The 23595-nt window shown below is 42.5% G+C and overlaps 1 protein-coding gene across 3 annotated transcripts in view; it reads left to right on the top strand.

Moving 5' to 3' along the window:
* Positions 1 to 23595, top strand: part of CCAR1 (cell division cycle and apoptosis regulator 1) — a 77622-nt gene that overhangs the window by 7542 nt on the left and 46485 nt on the right. For 2 of the 3 annotated variants that reach the window (XM_025395918.1, XM_025395919.1), the window contains exons 3-7: positions 12105 to 12277; positions 15814 to 15846; positions 17503 to 17696; positions 19881 to 19995; positions 20091 to 20283. In XM_025395918.1, coding sequence (XP_025251703.1) covers positions 12105 to 12277; positions 15814 to 15846; positions 17503 to 17696; positions 19881 to 19995; positions 20091 to 20283 — 708 coding nt within the window. Of the gene's footprint in view, positions 1 to 12104; positions 12278 to 13064; positions 13110 to 15813; positions 15847 to 17502; positions 17697 to 19880; positions 19996 to 20090; positions 20284 to 23595 lie in introns of all 3 variants that reach the window. The other variant, XM_025395916.1, reaches the window with a different exon arrangement.

The following is a 23595-nucleotide window of genomic DNA, read 5'->3' as shown; positions in this document are numbered from 1 at the left end:
AAAGCTGGATCAGACCTAAACTAGATTTTTTTCTTTTTTTTGAGTTAGAGTCTCGCTCTGTCACCCAGGCTGGAGTGCAGTGGCATGATCTGGGCTCACTTCAATCTTCGCCTGCCAGGTTCAAGTGATTCTTCGCCTCAGCCTTTGGGACTGTAGCTGGGACTACAGGTGCGTGCCACCACTCCAGCTAATTTTGTGGGTTTTATTTTTAGTAAAGATGGGGTTTTGCCATCTTTCCCAGGCTGGTCTTGAATTCCTGAGCTCAGACAATCCGCCCATTGTGGCCTCCCAAAGCTAAGCTGCATTCTTTTTTTTTTTTATTTGAGACGGAGTCTTGCTCTGTGGCCCAGACTGGAGTGCAGTGGCCGGATCTCAGCTCACTGCAAGCTCCGCCTCCCGGGTTTACGCCATTCTCCTGCCTCAGCCTCCCGAGTAGCTGGGACTACAGGCGCCCGCCACCTCGCCCGGCTAGTTTTTTGTATTTTTTAGTAGAGACAGGGTTTCACAGTGTTAGCCAGGATGGTCTCGATCTCCTGACCTTGTGATCCACCCGCCTCAGCCTCCCAAAGTGCTGGGATTACAGGCTTGAGCCACCGCGCCTGGCCAACTGCATTCTGTCCCAACTTAATTCTCTAACAGATGAGGAAATTGAGGACAAGGGCGGTGAAAAAAATTTGTTAGGTCTCACAGGAGGTCATAGCAGAGTCAGTGTCAGGACCTCAGAATTGTGGTTCATTTTATCTTCTATTTCTTCATTCTCACATTCATCTGCAAAAGTATCTTCAAGGAGTTTTAGAATACAGTTCAGACTCTAGGGTGGTATTCAAGGTTTTGTTTTTCTGGCCCTATTTTTCATTTCTCTCACCCCTTGAAATATATTCTTTTTTGTTTTGTTTTTTTTTTTTTGAGACGGAGTCTCGCTCTGTGGCCCAGGCTGGAGTGCAGTGGCCGGATCTCAGCTCACTGCAAGCTCCGCCTCCTGGGTTTACGCCATTCTCCTGCCTCAGCCTCCCGAGTAGCTGGGACTACAGGTGCCCGCCACCTCGCCCGGCTAGTTTTTTGTATTTTTTTTAGTAGAGACGGGGTTTCACCGTGTTAGCCAGGATGGTCTCGATCTCCTGACCTCGTGATCCGCCCGTCTGGGCCTCCCAAAGTGCTGGGATTACAGGCTTGAGCCACCGCGCCCGGCCTGAAATATATTCTTAATATTTACCCTTTTTTTTTCGTATCCTACCTGAAGTGCTGTGATACATCTTCAGTGACAGCCATTCTTGGGACTAGAGCTTTTAGTTTTGAAAATTTCTGTTGTGTAAAAAGACATTGAGATAAATGGCCAGTGACTCACCAGTCAATGACCAGTCAATCAAATCTTTAGCCCTTAGATCAATTATCTTATTTTTTTGATCATGGAGTCTCGTTCTGTCTGCTCAGGCTGGAGTCTGTCTCACTCTGCCTAGGCTGGAGTTCAGTGGCATGATCTCAGCTCACTCTAACTTCCGCCTCCAGGGTTCAAGCAATTCTCCTGCCTCAGCCTCCTGAATATCTGGGGCTATAGGCTTGCCACCATACCCGGCTGATTTTTGTGTATTTAGTAGAGACAGGATTTCGCCATGTTGTCCAGGCTGCTCTCGAACTCCTGACCTCAGTTGATCCACAGGCCTTGTTCTCCCAAAATGCTGGGATTACAGGTGTGAGCCACTGTGCTCGGCCTTAGATCAATTATTGAATATAGAAGTACCTTCAGTATATTTGATGAAAAACATTTACATGTGTATCTGTATTTAAACCAGTAAAATATGGAGGTGGATTTACCAGATTCAGACCAATTCTCACCCATTTCATATATTTTTTTAAACATCCATTTCATTTTTTGATTTTTTTTTCTTTTTTAATCTTTTTAGCTAAGGGAAGAAGACATCCAAAAATAAACCTGGAGGGTTATTTTTGGTTGTTTTTGTTTGTTTTTTGAGATAGGGTCTCACTTTGTTGCCCAGACTGGTCTCAAATTTCTGCCTTCAAGGGATCACTTAGCCTGTGAATGGTGTCTTCAACTGCCTAAGGGGATTGACCAACAGTTATTTGAATTGTAGTAAGAAGAGGCTATTGCCAAGAGCACTAATCATCACTTCCAAACGACTTCTGAGAGCAGAAGAGCTGTCATCTGTTATAACATTATAGAAAGTATAAGAACCTCATATAACAATAAGGCTTTTCTTTTTCCTTATAGAATAGCACTGTCCAGGCCGGACGCGGTGGCTCTCACCTGTAATCCCAGCACTTTGAGAGGCCAAGACGGGTGGATCACCTGAGATCAGGATTTCGAGACCCACCCGGCCAACCTGGTGAAACCCTGTCTCTACTAAAAATACAAAAATAAGCTGGGCATGGTGGTGGGCGCCTGTAATCCCAGCTACTCGGGAGGCTGAGGCAGGAGAATCACTTGAACCCAGGAGGCAGAGGTTGCAGTGAGCGGAGATCGCACCATTGCATTCCAACTTGGGCGACGGAGCTGGACTCTGTCTCAAAAAAAAAAAAGAGAAAAGAATGGCACTGTCCAATAAGTAGAACTTTTTATTTTTTTATTAGTATACTTTAAGTTCTAGGGTACATGTGCACAACATGCAGGTTTGTTACATATGTATACATGTGCCATGTTGGTGTGCTGCACCCGTTAACTTGTCATTTACATTAGGTATATCTCCTAATGCTATCCCTCCCCCCTCCCCCCACCCCCTCCCCACAATAGGACCCGGTGTGTGATGCTCCCCTTCCTGTGTCCAAGTGATCTAATTGTTCAGTTCCCACCTATGAGTGAGAACATGCGGTATTTGGTTTTCTGTTCTTGTGATAGTTTGCTGAGAATGATGGTTTCCAGCTGCATCCATGTCCCTACAAAGGACACGAACTCATCCTTTTTTATGGCTGCATAGTATTCCATGGTGTATATGTGCCACATTTTCTTAATCCAGTCTGTCACTGATGGACATTTGAGTTGATTCCAAGTCTTTGCTATTGTGAATAGTGCCGCAATAAACATAAGGTAGAACTTTTCTATGGTAATGAGCATGTGCTATATCTGTATTGTATAATATGATACCCACTAACTACATGTGACTATTAAGCCCCTGAAATATACTTAATGTGACTGAGGAACTGAAATTGTAATTTTATGTTAATTTTTATTAATTTAAATGAAACAGCCACATGTGTTTGGTGGGTAGTAAATTGGACAATACAGTTATATAAGATCATAACACTTGTAGTACGTTATATTTATTTATTTATTTATTTGTTTGAGGCGGAGTCTCGCTCTGTCGCCCAGGCTGGAGTGCAGTGGCCCGATCTCGGCTCACTGCAAGCTCCGCCTCCCGGGTTCCTGCCATTCTCCTGCCTCAGCCTCCCGAGTAGCTGGGACTACAGGCGCCGCCACCACGCCCGGCTAATTTTTTTTGTATTTTTAGTAGAGACGGGATTTCATTGTGTTAGCCAGGATGGTCTTGATCTCCTGACCTCGTGATCCGCCCGTCTCGGCCTCCCAAAGTGCTGGGATTACAGGCGTGAGCCACCGCGCCCGGCCTTATTTATTTTTTTTGAGACAGAGTCTCGCTTTGTCACCCAAGCTGGAGTGCAGTGGCCGGATCTCAGCTCACTGCAAGCTATGCCTCCTGGGTTTACGCCATTCTCCTGCCTCAGCCTCCCGAGTAGTTGGGACTACAGGCGCCACCACCTTGCCCGGCTAGTTTTTTGTATTTTTTAGTAGAGACGGGGTTTCATCATGCTAACCAGGATGGTCTCGATCTCCTGACCTCATGATCCACCCGTCTCGGCCTCCCAAAGTGCTGGGAATACAGGCTTGAGCCACCGCGCCCAGCCAGTACGTTATATTTAAAATATTATTTTGTAGCCAGGCGTAGTGACTTACTCTTGTAATCCCCGCACTTTGAGTGGGTCACTTGATTCCAGGAGTTTAAGACCAACGTGGTGGCACATGCTGGTAGTCCCTCAGGAGGTTGAGTCAGGAGGATTGAGCAAAACTCTGTCTAAAAAATAAAAAAAAAATACAAAAACGTTTCTTGGGTCAGTTTGAAATTTTGAATTTTAAAGTCTTTAAAAATTTGTTTTTATTTTCTTCTTTTTTTTTTTGAGACGGAGTCTCCCTCTGTTTCCCAGGCTGGAGTGCAGTGGCGCGATCTCGACTCACTGCCAGCTCCGCCTCCCGGGTTCATGCCATTCTCCTGCCTCAGCCTCCCGTGTAGCTGGGACTACAGGCGCCCGCCACCGCTCCCGGCTAATTTTTTTTTTGTATTTTTAGTAGAGACGGGGTTTCACGTGTTAGCCAGGATGGTCTATATCTCTTGACCTCGCGATCCGCCTGTCTCAGCCTCCCAAAGTGCCGGGATTACAGGCGTGAGCCACCGCGCCTGGCCTAAAAATTTATTTTTAGAGCGGGGTCTTACTATGTTGCTTAGGCTGGATTTGAACTCTTGGGCGGAAGCAGCCCTCCTGCCTTAGGCACCTGTGTGCACCAACATGCTCCACAAGATTTTGAATTTTATTCATTGTTTCAGAAAGATGAGTCACCTTTTTTTTTTTTTTTTTTACTGAGATGGAATTTAGCTCTTGTCACCCAGCTGGAGTGCAGTGGTGCAATCTCGGCTCACTGCAACCTCTGCCTCCCGTGTTCAAACGATTCTTCTGCCTCAGCCTCCTGAGTAGCTGGGATTACAGGCATGCGTACCACCACACCTGGCTAATTTTTGTATTTTTAGTAGAGACGGGGTTTCACCATGTTGGTCAGGCTGGTCGCACACTCCTAACCTGGTGATCCACCCGTGTCGGCCTCCGTAAGTGCTGGGTTTACAGGCGTGAGCTGCTGTGCCCAGCTCCTCTTTTGTGTTTTAATTATACCTTGTGGTCAATAAATAATTATGTTAATAGTATATTATAACATGACTGTTTTAGTCATATGAAACTGTAGTTTTTTAAAAGTAATATATGTATACATATTTATTTATTTATTTTTTTGAGATGGAGTCTGGCTTTTTTTGAGATGGCCCAAGCTGGAGTGCAATGGCGGGATCTCAGCTCACTGCAACCTCCATCTCCTGGGTTCAAGCGATTCTCCTGCCTCAGCCTCCCGAGTAGCTGGGACTACAGGCACCTGCCACCATGCCCAGCTAATTTTTGTATTTTTAGTAGAGACAGGGTTTCACCATTTTGGCCAGGATAGTTTCGATCTCTTCACCTTATGATCCGCCCGCCTCAGCCCCCCAAAGTGCTGGGATTACAGGTGTGAGCCATCACGCCTGGCCAAAAAAGAATTTTTTTATTCTTAAAGGTGGTTTCAGAAAACTTAGCCCTTACTGTTTTTAATTTAATTTTTGAGACAGGGCCTCACTCTGTCACACAGGCCGGAGTACAGTGGTGCAATCACGGCTCACTGTAGCCTTGATATCCTGGGATCAGGTGATCCACCCACCTCGGCCTCCTGGGTAGCTGGGACTACAGGTGTGGGCCACCATGTATTACCAATTTTTAAATATTTTTCGTAGAGACAGGGTTTTGCATTGTTTCCCAGTCTGCCCTCAAATTCCTGGGCTCAAGCAGTCTGCTCACCCTGGCCTCCCAAATTGCTGGGATTACAAATATGAGCCACTGTGCCTGGCCTAAATTTTATTTAGCATCTAGCCTGTGGTCATTTAGGTCTCATTTCATTTAGTTATTTGTGATATAAATACATAGTGATAAGTATCTATTGTGATTGTGGTATGGGACCTTTGACAATCATATTGAATGAGGTAAAAGTAAAGGATCAGAGTGCTTCAACATGTATAATTGGAAAAGATCTTCAAATAACATGTGTTTGGCTGTTTATGTGTGTGAGGGAGATTAAATCAGAGATTAATAACTTTGTACTTTGCAGATGACAGAATTACTTGCAGAATGTTGATTCTAATAATTCACATTGAGTGCCGAATGCATGTATAAAAATATTTAAGGATAGCTTCTCAAATGTCCACAAAGGGAAGCATTAATAAATATTTAATGAAATACACTTCATTGAAACTAAAGTCTCAAGTATAAGTGATTTAGAAAAGAACTGTTATATATTTATAAAAGATATAATCACATTCACAGTGATTTCACAAAATTTGAATAAGTACCTAGTGGTATGAAGCAACTACTCTACTGCAGTGTAAATTATCTTCCCATCAATTTTTCCTAGCAGTCAAACTCTTTATTACCCGTTAAATTGTCTTTTTGTTTTGTTTTGTTTTGTAGAGTCTTGCTCTGTCACCCAGTCTGAAGTGCAGTGGCACAATCTCGGCTTATTGCAACTTCTACCTCCTGGGTTCAAGCAAGTACCTCAGCCTCTGAAGAAGCTGGGATGACAGGCATGGGCCATCACGCCTGGCTAATTTTTGTATTTTGAGTAGAGATGGGGTTTTGCCATGTTGGCCAGGCTGGTCTCGAACTCCTGGCCTCAAGCAATTTACCCACCTTGGCCTCCCAAAGTGCTGGGATTACAGGCATGAGGCACAGTACCTAGCTGAAATTGTCTTGTTTCTAACTCATCACATGGACTGTCAGGTATAGAAAAGAGTTGTGTGGGTATTGGATGTCATCTCACCTACTTGGTTCTGGACTGTTTTATGCTGCCAGAATACAGAACACCCGGAAAAATTATAAGAAAAAATAGCCATTCTGCGATTTTGGCTCTGAGCACTTCTGCTGTGGCAACTGTCAATAATTCCAGGATTGTGGGAGTTGGTACCAGCAGAGTGAAACAGCAAATCTAAGGCCATGGTTCAGGTGTATGAAAGTGATGTTATGATACTTACACTTGAATCACTGATTTTAAAATGTCAAATGCAGAACATGCCAATTTAAATTTATTAACATGCCAATTTAGATTATTAGAATTTAAAATACTTTTAAAATAATTTTTAAATAGAATTTAAATAATTAAATAGATAAATAAATAAATAAAGAATTTAAAATAATTTTTCCTAGGGTCTTGTTCCTATTTACATGATAATTTTTTTTCTATTGCCAGAACAGTTTTTTTTGTTTGTTTGTTTGAGGCAGAGTCTTGCTCTGTCACCCAGGCTGTAGCACAGTGGTGCCATCTCAGCTCACTGCAACCTCCGCCTCCCTAGTTCAGGCTGTTCACCTGCCTCAGCCTCCTGAGTAGCTGGTACTACAGCTGTGCACCACCATGCCCAGCTAATTTTTATACTTTTAGTAGAGACGGGGTTTCACCATGTTGGCCAGGCTGGTCTCAAACTCCTGTCCTCAGGTGATCTGCCCGCCTCAGCCTCCCAGAGTGCTGAGATTACAGGTGTGAGCCACCATGCCTGGTCAGAACAGTTGTTCTTAACCTTTCTTGGGTCTATATATAATCCTTTTGAAAATCGGATGATAGCTATGCATTTATCTTCCATTTTGCATACAGTTTAAGGAAATTATCCTACCTTTTAGAAGCTATGCGCTATCCAGGCCTGGTGGCGTGTGACTGTAGTCCCAGTTGCTTGGGATGCTGAGGCGAGAGGATTGCATGAACCCAGGAGTTCAAGGCTGCAGTGAGCTAAGATTGCACCACCACCTTCCAGCCTGGATAACAGTGTGACTACATCTCTGAAAAAAAGTGATAGAACTTGTGCCCTACATTTTGATACACTATTTTTTTTGTATTCTCATTGCAGTTAACCTCATTTTGAATTAATATTGGTGTTAAGATATTCCCCAGGTCTTTCTATTTAAATTCATTTTGTTGGTCCTTGTTTTATCCTTTCTCCCTACCTATGACATCTGACTTATCTTAAAAATAGTTAAAAGAGAAAATAGGCCAGGCACAGTGGCTCATAACTATAATCCCAGCACTTTGGGAGGCCAAGGTGGATGGATTGCTTGAGCTCGGAAATTCAACACCAGCCTGGGCAACATACTGGGACCCTATCTCTACAGAAAATACCAAAAATTATCCAGGCATGGTGGAATGTGCCTGTAGTCCCACCTCCTCAGGAGGCTGAGGGAGGAGGATCACCTGAGTTCGGGAGGTTGAAGCTGCAGTGAGCCAAGATTCTGCCACTGTACTCAAGCCTGTGTGACAGAATGAGACCCTGTCTCAAAAAAATAGAAAAGAAAAAATGAAAAATTTAGTGTTGTAATGATTAGCACTGTGTATTTAGGGCATTTGTAAAGTTTTCTTTTCACTGTAGATTCTTCTCTTTGTTTAAATTTTGAAATTTTGGTTTTGGCCTGAAATCCCAGCACTTTGGGAGGCACAGGCAGAAGGATCACTTGAGGCCAGGACACTTGAGACCAGCCTGGGCAATATAGCAAGACCCCATCTCTATTATAATAAGAATTTTAAAAATTTATTTATTTTTTATTTTTGTCGAGATCAAGTCCCACTTTGTCACCCAGGGTGGTGTGCAGTGGCATGATCTTGGCTTACTACACCTCCCGGGTTCAAGTGATTCTCCTTCCTTAGCCTCCCGAGTAGCTGGGATGACAGGCTCACGCCATCACACCTGGCTAATTTTTGTATTTTTAGTAGAGACAAGGTTTCACCACGTTGGCCATGCTGGTCTCAAACTCCTGACCTCAGGTGATCCACCCTGCTCAGTCTCCCAAAGTGCTGGGGTCACAGGCGTGAGCCACCACGCCAAGGTTTTTTTAAAAACATTTTTAAAAATTATTGTTTTTGCAGATGATAATTTTGAATTTTTAAAAATTCTAAATATGATTCCTAGGATTTTGTTTCTTTTGTTATTTTTTTATTTTAAATGAAATTAGACTTTTTAAATAGTTGATAATAAACCTCAAACTTTGAACGAATTTTTGTGATGTTCAAGAGTAGGGTACCTTCCTTTGATCGGTTTATTAAAGCTCTTTATTCTGTTTTTATAAAGCACAAATTGTTCTTTCTATAGAGTTAATAACTAATAGTTATAAAGCAGCATTTTTTTCAGACTGTTTTCAGATACAAGCAAGATAGTTTGGGGAAGGATGTGTTCCATGAGCAAATACTGGTTTTTATGGCCTCTTGGTTTTTTCCCCCTGGATACCATTGAGAAAATTGGGCTGATGCCTGTAATCCTAACACTTCGGGAGCGTAAGGGAGGAGGATCGCTTGAACCCAGGAATTCAAGACCAGCCTGGGCAACATTAATGAGATTCCATTTCTTTTTTTTTTTTTTTGACACAGAGTCTGACTGTGTCACCCAGGCTAGAGTGTAGTGGTACGATCTTGGCTTACTGCGGCCTCTGCCCCCCCCCCCCGGTTTAAGCGATTCTCGTGCCTCAGCCTCCTGAGGTGTAATTCAGTTTAATTCAACTAAATTACGTAAAGTAGTTACATAAAGCATGAACACATTTAATTCCTGCGTTTAATTCAGTTTCCTGAACTTAGCCTTTGATCCCATTTTTTCCAATATTTATTGCGCCAGGGAGCTAGTGGTCATTTTTCTAGGGGATGTGTTTTTGGGAAGTTCAGTGCTAGACCATAATTTTTTTTTTTTTTTTTTTGAGGCGAAGTCTTGCTCTGTCTGCCCAGGCTGGGGTGCAGTGGCCGGATCTCAGCTCACTGCAAGCTCCGCCTCCCGGGTTCACACCATTCTCCTGCCTCAGCCTCCTGAGTAGCTGGGACTACAGGTGCCCGCCACCTCGTCCGGCTAGTTTTTTTTTTTTTGTATTTTTTAGTAGAGACGGGGTTTCACCGTGTTAGCCAGGATGTAGACCATAATTTTTACCTAAAGTTTCTGCATTTAATGGAATTGGGTAAAAGGATCAAGTAAAAACCTTTATCATATTCTCAGTGTGTAGCTATCTCTAAGCATACATTAAACATTTAAGTACCAAAGTCTATCATTTTGAGTCCCTCTCCCCAATTATTCGGCCTTAGCAAATTATCATTTTAAGTCACTACATGGTGAAATGTTTTTTAATTTCTCAGTACAGTAGTGTACACTAACTAAAACCTCTTGGTGGCCAGTTGTGGTAGCTCACACCCGTAATCCCAGTACTTTGGGAGAATGAAGCAGGTGGATTGCTTGAGCCTAGGAGTTCAAGACCAGCCTGGGAGACATAAGGGGATCCCTTCTCTACCAGAAATTTAAAAATTAGCAGGATGTGGTGGCTTGCACATGTAGTCCCACCTACTCGTAAGGTTGAGGTGGGAGGATCACTTGAACCTGGGGAGGTCAAGGCTTCCATAAGCTGTATTCGCACAACTACACTGCAGCCTTAGTGACAAAGTGAGACTGTCTCAAAAACACAAACCCTTTTTGTGCCTTTTTTTTTTTTCTTCAATATTGAGAGGTAGAGTTTCACTCTGTGAAAATCCCTCATAGGATTATGGCTCATAGGCCGGGCACGGTGGCTCAAACCTGTAATCCCAGCACTTTGGGAGGCCGAGACGGGCGGATCACGAGGTCAGGGGATCGAGACCATCCTGGCTAACACGGTGAAACCCCCTCTCTACTAAAAAATACAAAAAACTAGCCGGGCGAGGTGGTGGGTGCCTGTAGTCCCAGCTACTCGGGAGGCTGAGGCAGGAGAATGGCGTAAACCCGGGAGGCGGAGCTTGCAGTGAGCAGAGATCCGGCCACTGCACTCCAGCCTGGGCGACAGAGCGAGACTCCTTCTCAAAAAAAAAAAAAAAAAAAAAAAAAAAAAGGATTATGGCTCACTGCAGCCTGGAATGTCTGGGCTCAAGTGATCCTCTCATCTCAGCATCCTGAGTAGAATGGTCCTCCTATCTCAGCTCCCTGAGCAGGTGGGGCTACAGGTACCTGCCTCTGTGTGTGGTTTATTTTTTAAAATCTTCATAGAGATGAGATCTCACTTTGTTGCCCAGGTTGGTCTCAGACTCCTGGGCCCAAGTGATCCTCCCACTTCAGCCTCCCAAAGAGCTGGAATTACAGACATGAGCCGCCTTGTCCAGCCTACATTTTTTTCTTCAGAGACTAGACAAGCATTATAATGAGAAGGGGAAAAGAGTGGAACAAGGAGTTCAGTCAGTAACTGAACAACCAGTTTAGGTAACTCATTACCTTTGGACCAGGCTTTTTGTGCTTAAGTGTTGTTTTTGTCTGTTTTCTTTTTTTTTGAGATGGAGTCTCACTCTGTTGCCCAGGCTGGAGTGCAGTGGTGATCTCAGCTCACTGCAACCTCCAGCTTCCAGGTTTAAGCGATTTTCCTGCCTTAGCCTCCTGAGCAGCTGGTACTACAGGCATATGCCACCATGCCTAGTTAATTTTTGTATTTTTAGTAGAGACAGGGTTTCACTATGTTGGCCAGGCTGGTCTCGAACTCCTGACCTCAGGTGATCCTCCCACCTTGGTTTCTCAGAGTCCTGGGATTACAAGCATATGCCACTATCCCCCAGCCAGTTTTAGTCTTTTTTAAAATTAGAAATTTTTCCTGACATGTAAAAATCCTATGTATTTATGGTATACGTACACAATACCAAAGTTTTATAGATATATATAAAGTCTTGATGTATATATATGTCATGGAATGGCTAAATCAAGCTATTTAATGTGCATTACTTCACATACTTTTGTTGTGAGAAGACTTAAAAGTCTGCTCTCTTCTCAGTGTTTACATATATAGTGTATTGTTATTAACAGTAGTCAACATGATGTTCACTGGGTATCTTGAACATTCCTCCTAACTGAAACCTTTGACCAATGTGTGCCCAATCCTGCCCTGGGCCCCACAGCCTCTTTTAACCACGATTTTACTCTGTTTCTCTTAGTTTGACTTTCTTACACTCCACATAGGAGATCATGCAATATTCTTCTTTCTGTGCCTGGCTTATTTCACTTAACATAATGTCTTTCAAGGTTCATACCTGGTGCAAATTACAGGATATTCTCCTTAAGGCTGGATAGTATTCCCTTGTGGATATATACCACATTTTCTTTATCCAGTTGTTCACTGATGGACACTTAGATTGATTCCATATCTTGATTATTGTGAATAGTGCTGGAGTGAACATGGGTTTGCAGATATCTCTTCTGTGTACTTTTTTCATATTTTTTATATTCTTCATAATCTTGATTTTTATGTTTTCCTTTTTGATTTCATTTTAGCTGCACTGGGTGTTCAACAGCCATCACTCCTTGGAGCATCTCCTACCATTTACACACAGCAAACTGCATTGGCGGCAGCAGGCCTTACCACACAAACTCCAGCAAACTATCAGTTAACACAAACTGCTGCATTGCAACAACAAGCCGCAGCTGCAGCAGCTGCATTACAACAGGTAAATCTTTAATAGGTCTAATTATTTGATGTAGAAAACTTTATGAAATCTGAGTAGCTAGCATTGCTACCTTCATTTGATAGGTAGTGAAGAATTATGTGTTTTTATTATGCTTATTTATTTTTCTGGTGATGAATGTTATATCTGACCAGCATATATAGGGAAGAATAGTTGGGCCAGGCATGGTGGCTCATGCCTGTAATGCCAGCATTTTAAGAGACTGAGGTGGGAGGATCGTCTGAGCCCGGGAATTTGAGACCAGCCTGGGCAACATGGTGAGACAGCGTCTGCAGAAAAAATGAGAATTAGCCAGCGTGGTGAAGGACGCATGTGGTCCCAGCTGCTTGGGAGGTTGAGGTGGGAGGATTGCTTGAGCATTGGGAGGTTGAGGCTGCAGTGAACTGAGATTGCACCACTGCACTCTAGTCTGGGAGGCAGAGCAAAACCCTGTGTCCAAAAAAAAGAGTAGTTGAATAGTCAAAAATTTTAAGTCCTTAAATTGGGCCGTTCTTATACCTTAATTACGTGAATAAGATTTACTTCTTTTTGGATCCCGGAGTATAAGTAATCACAACTTTATTTAATTTAGATGAAGTTTCACTGTTCCAGAAAATTTGTCTTTATTATTTTTATTTTTATTTATTTTTTTGTTTTATGAATCAATGCCATGCCAGAACAGAAAGTTTATGTTTAGTATAATTGTATGTATTTCTATGTATATCACTTTTTGAGAATGAATAAATTTAGTGTCTATTTTTCTTTGAAAAACATTTTTTTAATCTTTCAGCAATATTCACAACCTCAGCAGGCCCTGTATAGTGTGCAACAACAGGTTAGTTTATATTTTCCATGTTAAAAACTGATTTTAAAATAGCCATTTGCTCCAAAGTTCAATTGATAGTTTTATTTCTGTCAGCTACCTTAACATGCGATACGAATTTTTTGGGAGGGGCTGGAGTAAATCAGGTAGGAAAAAAGGAACGTCTGCAAGGGTGAGGGAGATAGGAGGGTGGTCCTAACTACCCAAATCCTTAGTCTTTGTTGCATGTTTCTAAGAAAGTATGAGGAGGCTGGGCGCGATGGCTCACGCCTGTAATCCCAGCACATTGGGAGGCCGAGGCGGGCGGATCACCTGAGGTTGGGAGTTTGAGACCAGCCTGACGAACATGGAGAAACCCCATCTCTACTAAAAATACAAAATTAGCCGGGTGTGGTGGTGCAGGCCTGTAATCCCAGCTACTCAGGAGGCTGAGACAGGGAGGCTGAGGCAGGAGAATCGCTTGAACCCAAGAGGCGGAGGTTGTGGTGAGCCGAGATCGTGCCATTATACTCCAGCCTGGGCAACAAGAGCAAAACTCCATCTCAAAAAAAAAAAAAAAAAAGGGTGCAGAGAATAATCTGGAAAGAACTGCCCTTCGGACTGTTATGCTCCTGTCTGGAACCTTTGGGCCAGCTCTGCTGAACTAGACCACATGTGAGAATGAAAGCTCCTTTTGCTACTTGAAACCTAAACCTTGTATAGGCTTTCAGCCTTTATTTATTTTTTTTATTTTTAAAAATTTTTGTCACATTAACACCTACTACAGCCTTTATTTCTTTAAAGGAGTAGGGCCCCCAGCCCCCTTTTTATTAATCAAATTGTGTATAGAAATCAAAATATTAAAATAGAGTTGTTCAGAATGGGAGAAAGCTGGCCTGGCACAGTGGTTCACGCCTGTAATCCAAGCACTTTGGGAGGCCAAGGCGGGAGGACCACTCGAGGTCAGGAGTTTGATACCAACTTGGCCAACATGGTAAAACCCTGCCTCTACTAAAAATACAAAAATTAGCTGGGCCTGGTGGTGCACACCTGCCAAAAATTAAACAGAAAGTGGAAGAAAGCCTCCCTTTATAGTTCACACTTCTATTCCTTAGGCACGTTTGAACAATATGGAAGCTCCTTATTTAGACTAAAAGCAAGTTTCATTGGCCCCTTTTCCTTAGACATATTCTCTAGGAACTGTCAAGGGAAGAGAGTTTGCCTTGCTGAAATATAGATATGCTTTAGCCTAAGCATGTCCCTGGAAAGGATTTGGTCTCATTCTTTTTTGAGACTGAGTTTCGTTTTTGTTACCCAGGCTAGAGTGCAATGGCACAATCTTGTCTCACTGCAACCTCTGCCTCCCGGATTCAAGCAATTCTCCTGCCTCAGCTTCCCGAGTAGCTAAGATTACAGGCGCACGCCACTAGGCCCGGCTAATTTTTTCTATTTTTAGTAGAGACGGGGTTTCACCATGTGTCAAACTCCTGACTTTGTGATCCACCCGCCTTGGCCTCCTAAAGGGCTGGGATTACAGGTGTGAGGCACTGTGCCCGGCCTCATTCTTTTTTTTTGTGGCTGCAGAGGCTTCTTAATTCATAACTTCTTTGTCCCTAGATCCGTGGCCCAGTTTAATCCTTGACTTAAGCCCCTTGAGGCTTCAGAAGCATTGCATTTTCCCAGAAGACCTCAGTATTTCACTAGTAATTGCTTTAAACTTCTTAAAAACTGACAAGAGATTGGTCTCAAATCAAATGTCTTGTTTTTAGAATACCTTCCAACTTATTTTAGTGCTTGTATGAAATACATTATTAAAGATGATAATGAGTGAGGCTGAACCTTGCAAAAATTGTGATACTCATTCTACTTTAAAAAATGGCACTACTTAACTGTTCTTAACTTACAGAAAAATAGTATTTTGATATGATTTAATCTCTAATCCATGTTGACCCCAGGTAAACTGAATGTTTTGAATTACAACCTCATACAGATTATTTTACCTTAGCCTAAGTCAAATTTATATTTCAGAATTTTAAAATTTCTCCTTTCATACTAATTCCTTTTACTTTCTGGTAGTAGTACACTTTGCTATTACAGAAAAACCATACGTCAGAGTATGTGGTCCTTCATGGTCTCTGTGCCTATGGCAAATTGTCTATCAACAGCGCTTCTCATTTTAGGTATATATCTATGAATTGGATCGATGACCAGTGATATTTTTTGAAACAAGTAGCATACTGATGATATTGAATTATTTCTGTAGCATGGTAATCTTCGCTTTTAGAGATTTTGTGGGGTTTTACTGTGGATGCTATTCCTAGGAAATAATAACAATAACAAAAAAATCAGGTTCTGTATTTTTATTAATAAAAGTAGTTAAGTGCCTATCATTGAGTGAGTTACTTATATATGAGGTCTGCAGTTGTTAGAAATAATTGTAGGAAATTTTATACCTAGTGATCTCTGTTACTTTTCACATTTTTCTTAATAATAAGATAACTGGGCTGGGTGCAGTGGCTCATGTCTGCAATCCTATCACTTTGGGAGTCCAAGGCAAGAGGATTGCTTGAGCTCAGGAGTTCAAGACTACCCTGGGCAACATAGTGAGACCTCGTTTCTGTTTAAAAAAATAAAAATAAGTAGAATAACTTATAGGAATTATTTATTTTATAAATCATCTATGAAGCAACAATTCTGATTGACCCTTTTCTCTGTGTGTTTATTTTTCTATTTTCAGTTACAGCAACCCCAGCAAACCCTCTTAACACAGGTTAGTTGGTATTACTTTATTTGTTTTGGATGCCTGAATGAACAGTAGACTAAAGCTTTATTCCTATTCTACTTTTTCTTTCAGAGTTTAGTTACTTGTTAGATTCACCTAATAATTTAGGAATATAATGCTAAATAAAGGTAGAAGTATGCTATTTTATCTTTGATGGTTTCTCATTGTAGGTTCAGCTGTGATACAGTTTGAATAAATACGAGGTTTTCTTTTATTTATTTATTTTGAGACAGAGCCTCCCTCTGTTGCCCAGGCTGGAGTGCAATGGTGCAATCTTGGCTCACTGCAACCTCTGCCTCCCGGGTTCAAGCGATTCTCCTCTCTCAGCTTCCTGAGTAGCTGGGATTACAGGCGCCTGCCGCCATGCCCGGCTAATTTTTTTATTTTTAGTAGAGATAGGGTTTCACCATGCTGGCCAAGCTAGTCTCGCCTAAGGTCCTGACCACCTGCCGTGGCCTCCCAAAGTGCTGGAATTACAGGTCTGAGCCACCACGCGTGGCTGAGGTTTTATTTTAAACTTAATACTACTGACTTTTCATTAATACAGATTTTTGTAGTCGTCTTCTTTTGGAAAATTTCTGCACGTTATTTCCACTTTAGCAGGGAAAGTTATTGTGTGACATTATCTGCTTAATTTTTCAGCAACATTAAAAAGTTTTGAACTTTTGTTAGTGCTACCTTAGGCTTTGCATACTATTTATTATGCCTTTCACATACTCTTTTTCTATTTTTACAATCTTGAAAGTGTAAAAAGTGTTCTTAGCTTATAAACTATGTAAAAACAGCCTATAGGCTGTCTTTGGCCCATGGGTCATAGTTTGCTGATCACTGGTTAATACATAGAGTGAAATACTATGCAGCTGTTAAAGTAAAACCTCTTTGTGTACTGATATGGAATGATATTCCAGATAATCTGAGGTAGAAGTAAAGATACAGTCTAGTATGTATTATATGCTTCCATTTATCTATATGCATATTCGAATAAAACATCTCTAGGAGGCTTTACACTAATAATTAGGACAGTGATTGCTTCAGGTTTAGGGAACTTCATAGCTGAGGAGCAGGGATAGGAGAGAAGCTTTTCACGGTATAACCTTTGGTACCATATTTTTAGTCTTGAATCTCTTACTTGTCTTTTAAAAATATACTTGAATTGAGCAATCAACCTGTTTTTATTAAAGAACTACAGTTGAGTAACACCTAACTCATATTTTCAATCATCAACAAAGTAGAATTTCCAAATTAAGTAGAAAAACTATAGAAGTTCTTTTGTTCAAATGCTATTTCCCTAAGTGTACCCATAACACATTACTAGTATCTTAAGATATTAAAGAAATTTCATGAGAAAATAATTTTGTGGTCAAAGTTTAAGGAATGCTGAGTTCCTTTACTAAGGACTTTCCTGAGCCTTTATTATGCTAGTATAGCTATTGTATTAGTAAGAACACTCATCTGAGGGATCTTGATGAAATAGGCTAAAAATAATTTATAGTTTAATTTTAGACCTGACTCTCAAGATATACATGTGTATCTTCTAACATAATATGAAAAGTTTAATATTCTGGGTTAGTTTTAAGTAGTCATACTGAGTTTTTAGATGATTTCAAATCATTGCCTTAATTTGATGTTGATTTTGTTTTATAGCCAGCTGTTGCACTGCCTACAAGCCTTAGCCTATCTACTCCTCAGCCAACAGCACAAATAACTGTATCATATCCAACACCAAGGTCCAGTCAACAGCAAACCCAGCCTCAGAAGCAGCGTGTTTTCACAGGGGTGGTTACAAAACTACATGATACATTTGGATTTGTGGATGAAGATGTATTCTTTCAGCTTAGGTAAACTTAATTAGGTCTTGTCACATGGCTTCTTGCATTTACCATAAAACACCTGTTTAGTTGTGGCAGAAATTATATGTAGCCCAGGCTGGACACAGTCGTGCAATCTCAGTTGACTCACTGCAGCCTCTGCCTCCTGGGTTCAAGCAATTCTCTTGCCTCAGCTTTGGAGTAGCTGGGATGACAGGCATGCACCACCACACTCGGCTAATTTTGTATCTTTATTAGAGAATGGGAGTTCACCATGTCGGCCAGATTGGTCTTAAACTCCTGACCACAAGTGATCCACCCGCCTCAGCTTCCCAAAGTGCTGGGATTACAGGTGCCCGCCACCACACCTGGCTAATTTTTTTTTATTTTTAGTAGGGACGGGGTTTCACCATGTTGGTCAGGCTGGTCTCGAACTGCTGACCTTGTGATCCACCCATCTCGGCCTCCCAAAGTCCTGGGATTACAGGTGTGAGCCACCATGCTCGGCCCTTTTTATTTTATTTTTTGAGATGGGGTCTTGCTCTTTTGCCCAGGCTGGGGTCTAGAAGTGCAGTCATAGCTCACTGCAGCCTCAAATTCCCGGGTTCAAGGGATCCTCCTGCTTCAGCCTCTCAAGTAGCTGGGACTCTAGGTCCATGCTACCATGCCCAACTTTTTTTTTTTTTTTTGAGAGCAAATTTCGCTCTTGTTGCCCAGGTTGCAGTGCAATCTCGGCTCACTGCAACCTCCACCTCCCGGCTTCAAAGGATTCTCCTGCCTCAGCCTCCTGAGTAGCTGGGATTACAGGTGCCCACCACCACGCCCAGCTCATTTTTGTATATTTAGTAGAGACAGGGTTTCACCACGTTGACCAGGCTGGTCTTGAACTTCTGATCTCAGGTGATCCACCTGCCTCAGCCTCCCAAAGTACTGGGATTACAGGCGTGAGCCACCACGCCTGGCAACTATTTTTTGTTTCCTTTTTCTTCAGATCTAGACATAAAGACTAATTTTTAAATTTTTTGTAGAAATGTGATCTCACAATATTGCCCAAGCTGGTCTTGAACTCTTGATCTCAAGTGATCCGTTTGGTTTTTAAAATTGCATTAGAGGCATGAGCCACTGTACCTGGCCGTCTACTTTTACTTTTTCTTATTTTTTTATTTTTAAAATTTTAATTAATTTATGTATTTTGAGATGGAGTATCACTCTGTCGCCCAGGCTGCAGTGCAGTAGCGCAATATTGGCTCACTACAACCTCTGCCTCCCAGGTTCAAGCGATTCTCCTGCCTCAGCCTCCCAAGTAGCTGGGATTACTCCTGCCACCACGCCCAGCTAATTTTTGTATTTTTAGTAGGGATGGGGTTTCACCATCTTGACCAGACTGATCTTGAACTCCTGACCTCATGATCCATCTGCCTTGGTCTCCCAAAGTGTTGAGATTACAGGCGTGAGCCACTGCGCCCGGCCTCTTTTATTATTATTACTTTTTTTGAGATGAGTCTCACTCTTGTCCAGGCTGGAGTGCAGTGGTGCGATATTAGCTCACTGCCACCTCCGCCTCTCGGGTACAGGCGATTCGTACCCAGCTAATTTTTGTATTTTTAGTAGAGATGGGGTTTCACCATGTTAGCCAGGCTGGTGTCGAACTGCTTAAGTGATCTGCCCACCTTGGCCTCCTAAAGTGCTGAGATTACAGGCGTGATCTACTGCTCCCATCCCCCAACTACTTTTTATTGTTATTTTATTTTATTTTATTTATTTATTTTTGTTTGAAACCGAGTCTCGTCTGTCACCGAGGCTGGAATGCAGTGGCACGATCTCAGCTCACTGGAACCTCCACCACCCGGGTTCAAGTAATTCTCCTGCCTCAGCCTCTTGAGTAGTTGAGATTACAGGTGTGCGCCACCACGCTCGGCTAATTTTTATATTACTACTAGAGACAGGGTTTCACCATGTTGACCAGGGTGATCTTGAACTCCTGACCTCAAGTGACTTGCCCGTCTCAGCCTCCCAAAGTGCTGGGATTACAGGCATGAACCACCGCACCCAGCCTCATCTTTTAAAAGAGCTTTCCAGGCTTCCGTTTCTGATATAGTTTACTGTTTATTTTTTTTGAAATACAGTTTAAAGTACTAACTATGTAAATCATTTTGGGGAGAAATCTATTTTAATTGTATTTATATTTAACTTTTTTTTTTCTTTTTTTTACAGTGCTGTCAAAGGGAAAACCCCCCAAGTAGGTGACAGAGTATTGGTTGAAGCTACTTATAATCCTAATATGCCTTTTAAATGGAATGCACAGAGAATTCAAACACTACCAAATCAGGTACAGAAAATACTCAGGTATTGTAGAAGCTTGGTAAGTGAGTCTTCTAATTCACAAAGTTTTTTTTTTCTTATTCTTTCATTTTTTAATTGAAGAATCAGTCGCAAACCCAGCCGTTACTGAAGACTCCTCCTGCTGTACTTCAGCCAATTGCACCACAGACAACATTTGGTGTTCAGACTCAGCCCCAGCCCCAGTCATTGCTGCAGGCACAGATTTCAGCAGCTTCTATTACACCACTATTGCAGACCCAACCACAGCCCTTATTACAGCAGCCTCAGCAGAAAGGTATCTTTGCTTTTGTTTCAGACAAATATGTAACTTTTTAGTTGTTAATATAACTATGCTTTTAATTTCAAAAATAGGCAGGGATTTCAAGAAAACTTGAAGCCTAAAGAATCCTGAATAGGACACATCTACTTCCATAGCTATGTGGAAGTATTTTTTTTTTCTCTTAATGATAAGAAATTAAAAGATACACCCTTGTGGACTTAAACATCAAAACTATTAAATTACTTATTAAACCATACCACATCAAATGAATTTGCTGAGTTTTAAGTTTTTTTGCCAATTGATTGTTTGAAACTCTAGATGTGTTCTTTTTTACTCTGTCACCCAGGCTGGAGTGCTGCAATCTGGGCTCACTGCAACCTCAGCCTCTCAGGTTCAAGCTATTCTCCTGCCTCAGCCTCCCAAGTAGCTGGGACTATAGGCATGTGCCACCATTCCTGGCAAATTTTTGTATTTTTAGTAGATACAGGGTTTCTCCACGTTGGCCAGGCTGGTCTCGAACTCCTGACTTCAAGTTTTCCACCCACTTCGGCCTCCCAAAGTGCTAGGATTACAGGCATGAGCCACCGCACCCGATCCAGATGTGTTCTTATAAAAACAGTGTTTAAAATAATACATAGGTCTGGGTGTGGTGGCTCACACCGTAATCCCAGCACTTTTGGAAAAATACAAAAGTTAACTGGCTCGTGGTGGCAGGCGCCTGTAACCACAGCTACTCTGGAGACTGAGGCAGGAGAATCACTTGAACCCAGGAGGCAGAGGTTACAGTTAGCCCAGATCACGCCATTGCACTCCAGTCTGGGTGATAACAGCGAAACTGTCTCAAAAAAAAAGAGAAAAAGATGACAGTTAGCCTTAGCTTAAAGAAGCCTACTTAATTGGCATTAAAAAGTGTAATTGTGACATGTTCTTTTTTTTTTTTTTTTTTTTTTTTGAGGCAGGGTTTTTCTCTGTCACCAAGGCTAGAGTGCAGTGGTGTAATCTTGGCTCACTGCAACCTCCGCCTCCCCAGCTCAAGTGATCCTGCTACCTCAGCTTCCTTGAGTAGCTGGGACTACAGGTGCACGCCACCCTGCCAGCCTAATTGTTATATCTTTTGTAGAGACGGGGTTTCACCATGATGTCCAGGCTGCATTTTCTTTTTTGGAGACAAGGTATCGGTCTGTCACTCAGGCATGGGTGCAGTGGTGTGATTTCAGCTCACTGCAGCCTCGACCTCCTGGCCTTAAGCAATCCTCCCGTCTCAGCCCCCCTCTAATTTTTGTACTTTTTTGTAGAGACAGGGTTTTGCCATGTTGCCCGAGCTGGTCTTGAACTCCTGGAGTCAAGTAATCTGCCTGTCTTGGCCTCCGAAAGTGCCGAGATTACAGGTGTGAGACACTGCTCCCAGCCTGCATTTTCTTGTTTTTTTTTTTTTTTTTGAGACGGAGTCTTGCTCTGTGTCCCAGGCTGGAGTTCAGTAGCGCGATCTCCGCTCACTGCAAGCTCCGCCCCCCTGGGTTCATGCCATTCTCCTGCCTCAGCCTCCAGAGTTGCTGGGACTACAGGCGCCCGCCACCTCGCCCGGCTAATTTTTCTTGTATTTTTAGTAGAGACGGGGTTTCACTGTGTTAGCCAGGATGGTCTCGATTTCCTGACCTCGTGATCCGCCCGTCTCGGCCTCCCAAAGTGCTGGGATTACAGGCTTGAGCCACCGCGCCCGGCCTGCATTTTCTTTGTTATTGTAGATGATGATACATAGCAAAATGACAGATTACAGTGTAATGAGTTATTTAATGAACACCTATGTAATCACTACTCAGGTCAAAAAAATACAACATTGTGTCTGGTAGCAGGGCAGTGGCTCACACCTGTAATCCCAGCACTTGGGGAGACTGAGGTGGACGGATTGCTTGAGCTCAGGAGTTCGAGATCAGCCTGGGCAACATGGTGAGATTCCATCTCTACTAAAAATCCAAGAAATAGCCAGGCGTGATGGTGTACACAGGCTGATGTGAAAGGATCACTTGAGCCCAGCGGGCGGAGGTTGCAGTGAGGCAAGATTGCACAACTGCACTCCAGCCTGGGTGACAGAGCAAGACCCTGTCTCACAAATTGCACAACAACCATTTGTAACTCATTTTCTTGTATGCATCCTTGTTTGGTTTCGAACATAATGTGTGATTCTACTTTTATGACATTTTGTGTGTGAGACTCTTTTTTTTTTGAGATGGAGTTTTGCTCTTGTTGCCCAGGCTGGAGTGCAATGGTGCGATCTTGGCTCACCGCAACCTCTGCCTCCCAAGTAGCTGGGATTACAGGTGTCCGCCAACATGCCCAGCTAATTTTTTGTATTTTTAGTAGAGACGAGGTTTCACCCTGTTGGCCAGACCGGTCTCAAACTCCTGACTTTCAGGTGATCCACTCCCCTCAGGTTCCCAGAGTGCTGGGATTACAAGCATGAGCCACCATGCCTGGCCTTCTTACTGCATCCAATTCTTGCTTTATGTTAGGTCTTTTCTTTTTTTACTGTGGCCTCATGGGTTTTTTAATTTATCCTTTGTTTTATATTCAGTTGTTTTATTTTTGAGATGGAGTCTTGCTGTGTCTCCAAGGCTGTAGTGCAGTGGCATGATCTCAGTTCACTGCAAGCTCCGCCTCCCAGGTTCACGCCATTCTCCTGCCTCAGCCTCCCAAGTAGCTGGGATTACAGGCGCCTGCCACCACGCCCGGCTAATTTTTTATTTTTTATTTTTTTAGTAGAGATGGGGTTTCACCATGTTAGCCAGGAGGGTCTTGCTCTCCTGACCTCGTGATCTGCCCACCTTGGCCTCCCAAAGTGCTGGGATTACAGGCGTGAGCCACCGCACCCGGCTTCTCCTGTGCTAGTTTTACAATTCCCCATGGAGTATTTCTTAAAGGAGATGTCCCAGTGAGGGTGTTCCAAAATTGAAAGCTCCCTATATGTTTCTGGGATGACAGGGACATGAAAAGGGAGATGAGCATAACAATGCATAAGAATCCTACTGACATACACATTTTTCCATTCATAATAAAAATCAGACCATACTGAACTAATTTTTTAGGAAACATAGTAGTGGAGAGATTTTTTTCCTGCTACAAACTGCAGAGCAGTAATTCAGATGATCACCATACTAGGCTTCCTACTAGGAGTTAATATCATTGTCATAGACCAGCGTCAGAAAACTGTTCTAGTGGAGAGGTGTGGGATCCCATATATCATGTTATCAGTTGGGAAGAATGAAATTATTTGTGCTTGTGTTTATTTTCTGTGATGTGTAATAGTTCTGTCTACTTTAGAGATGTTTA

Source organism: Theropithecus gelada, chromosome 9 (assembly GCF_003255815.1).
Source record: "Theropithecus gelada isolate Dixy chromosome 9, Tgel_1.0, whole genome shotgun sequence".
NCBI classification, from domain to species: Eukaryota; Metazoa; Chordata; class Mammalia; order Primates; family Cercopithecidae; genus Theropithecus; species Theropithecus gelada.
This window is presented reverse-complemented; position numbering and strand designations above follow the sequence as displayed.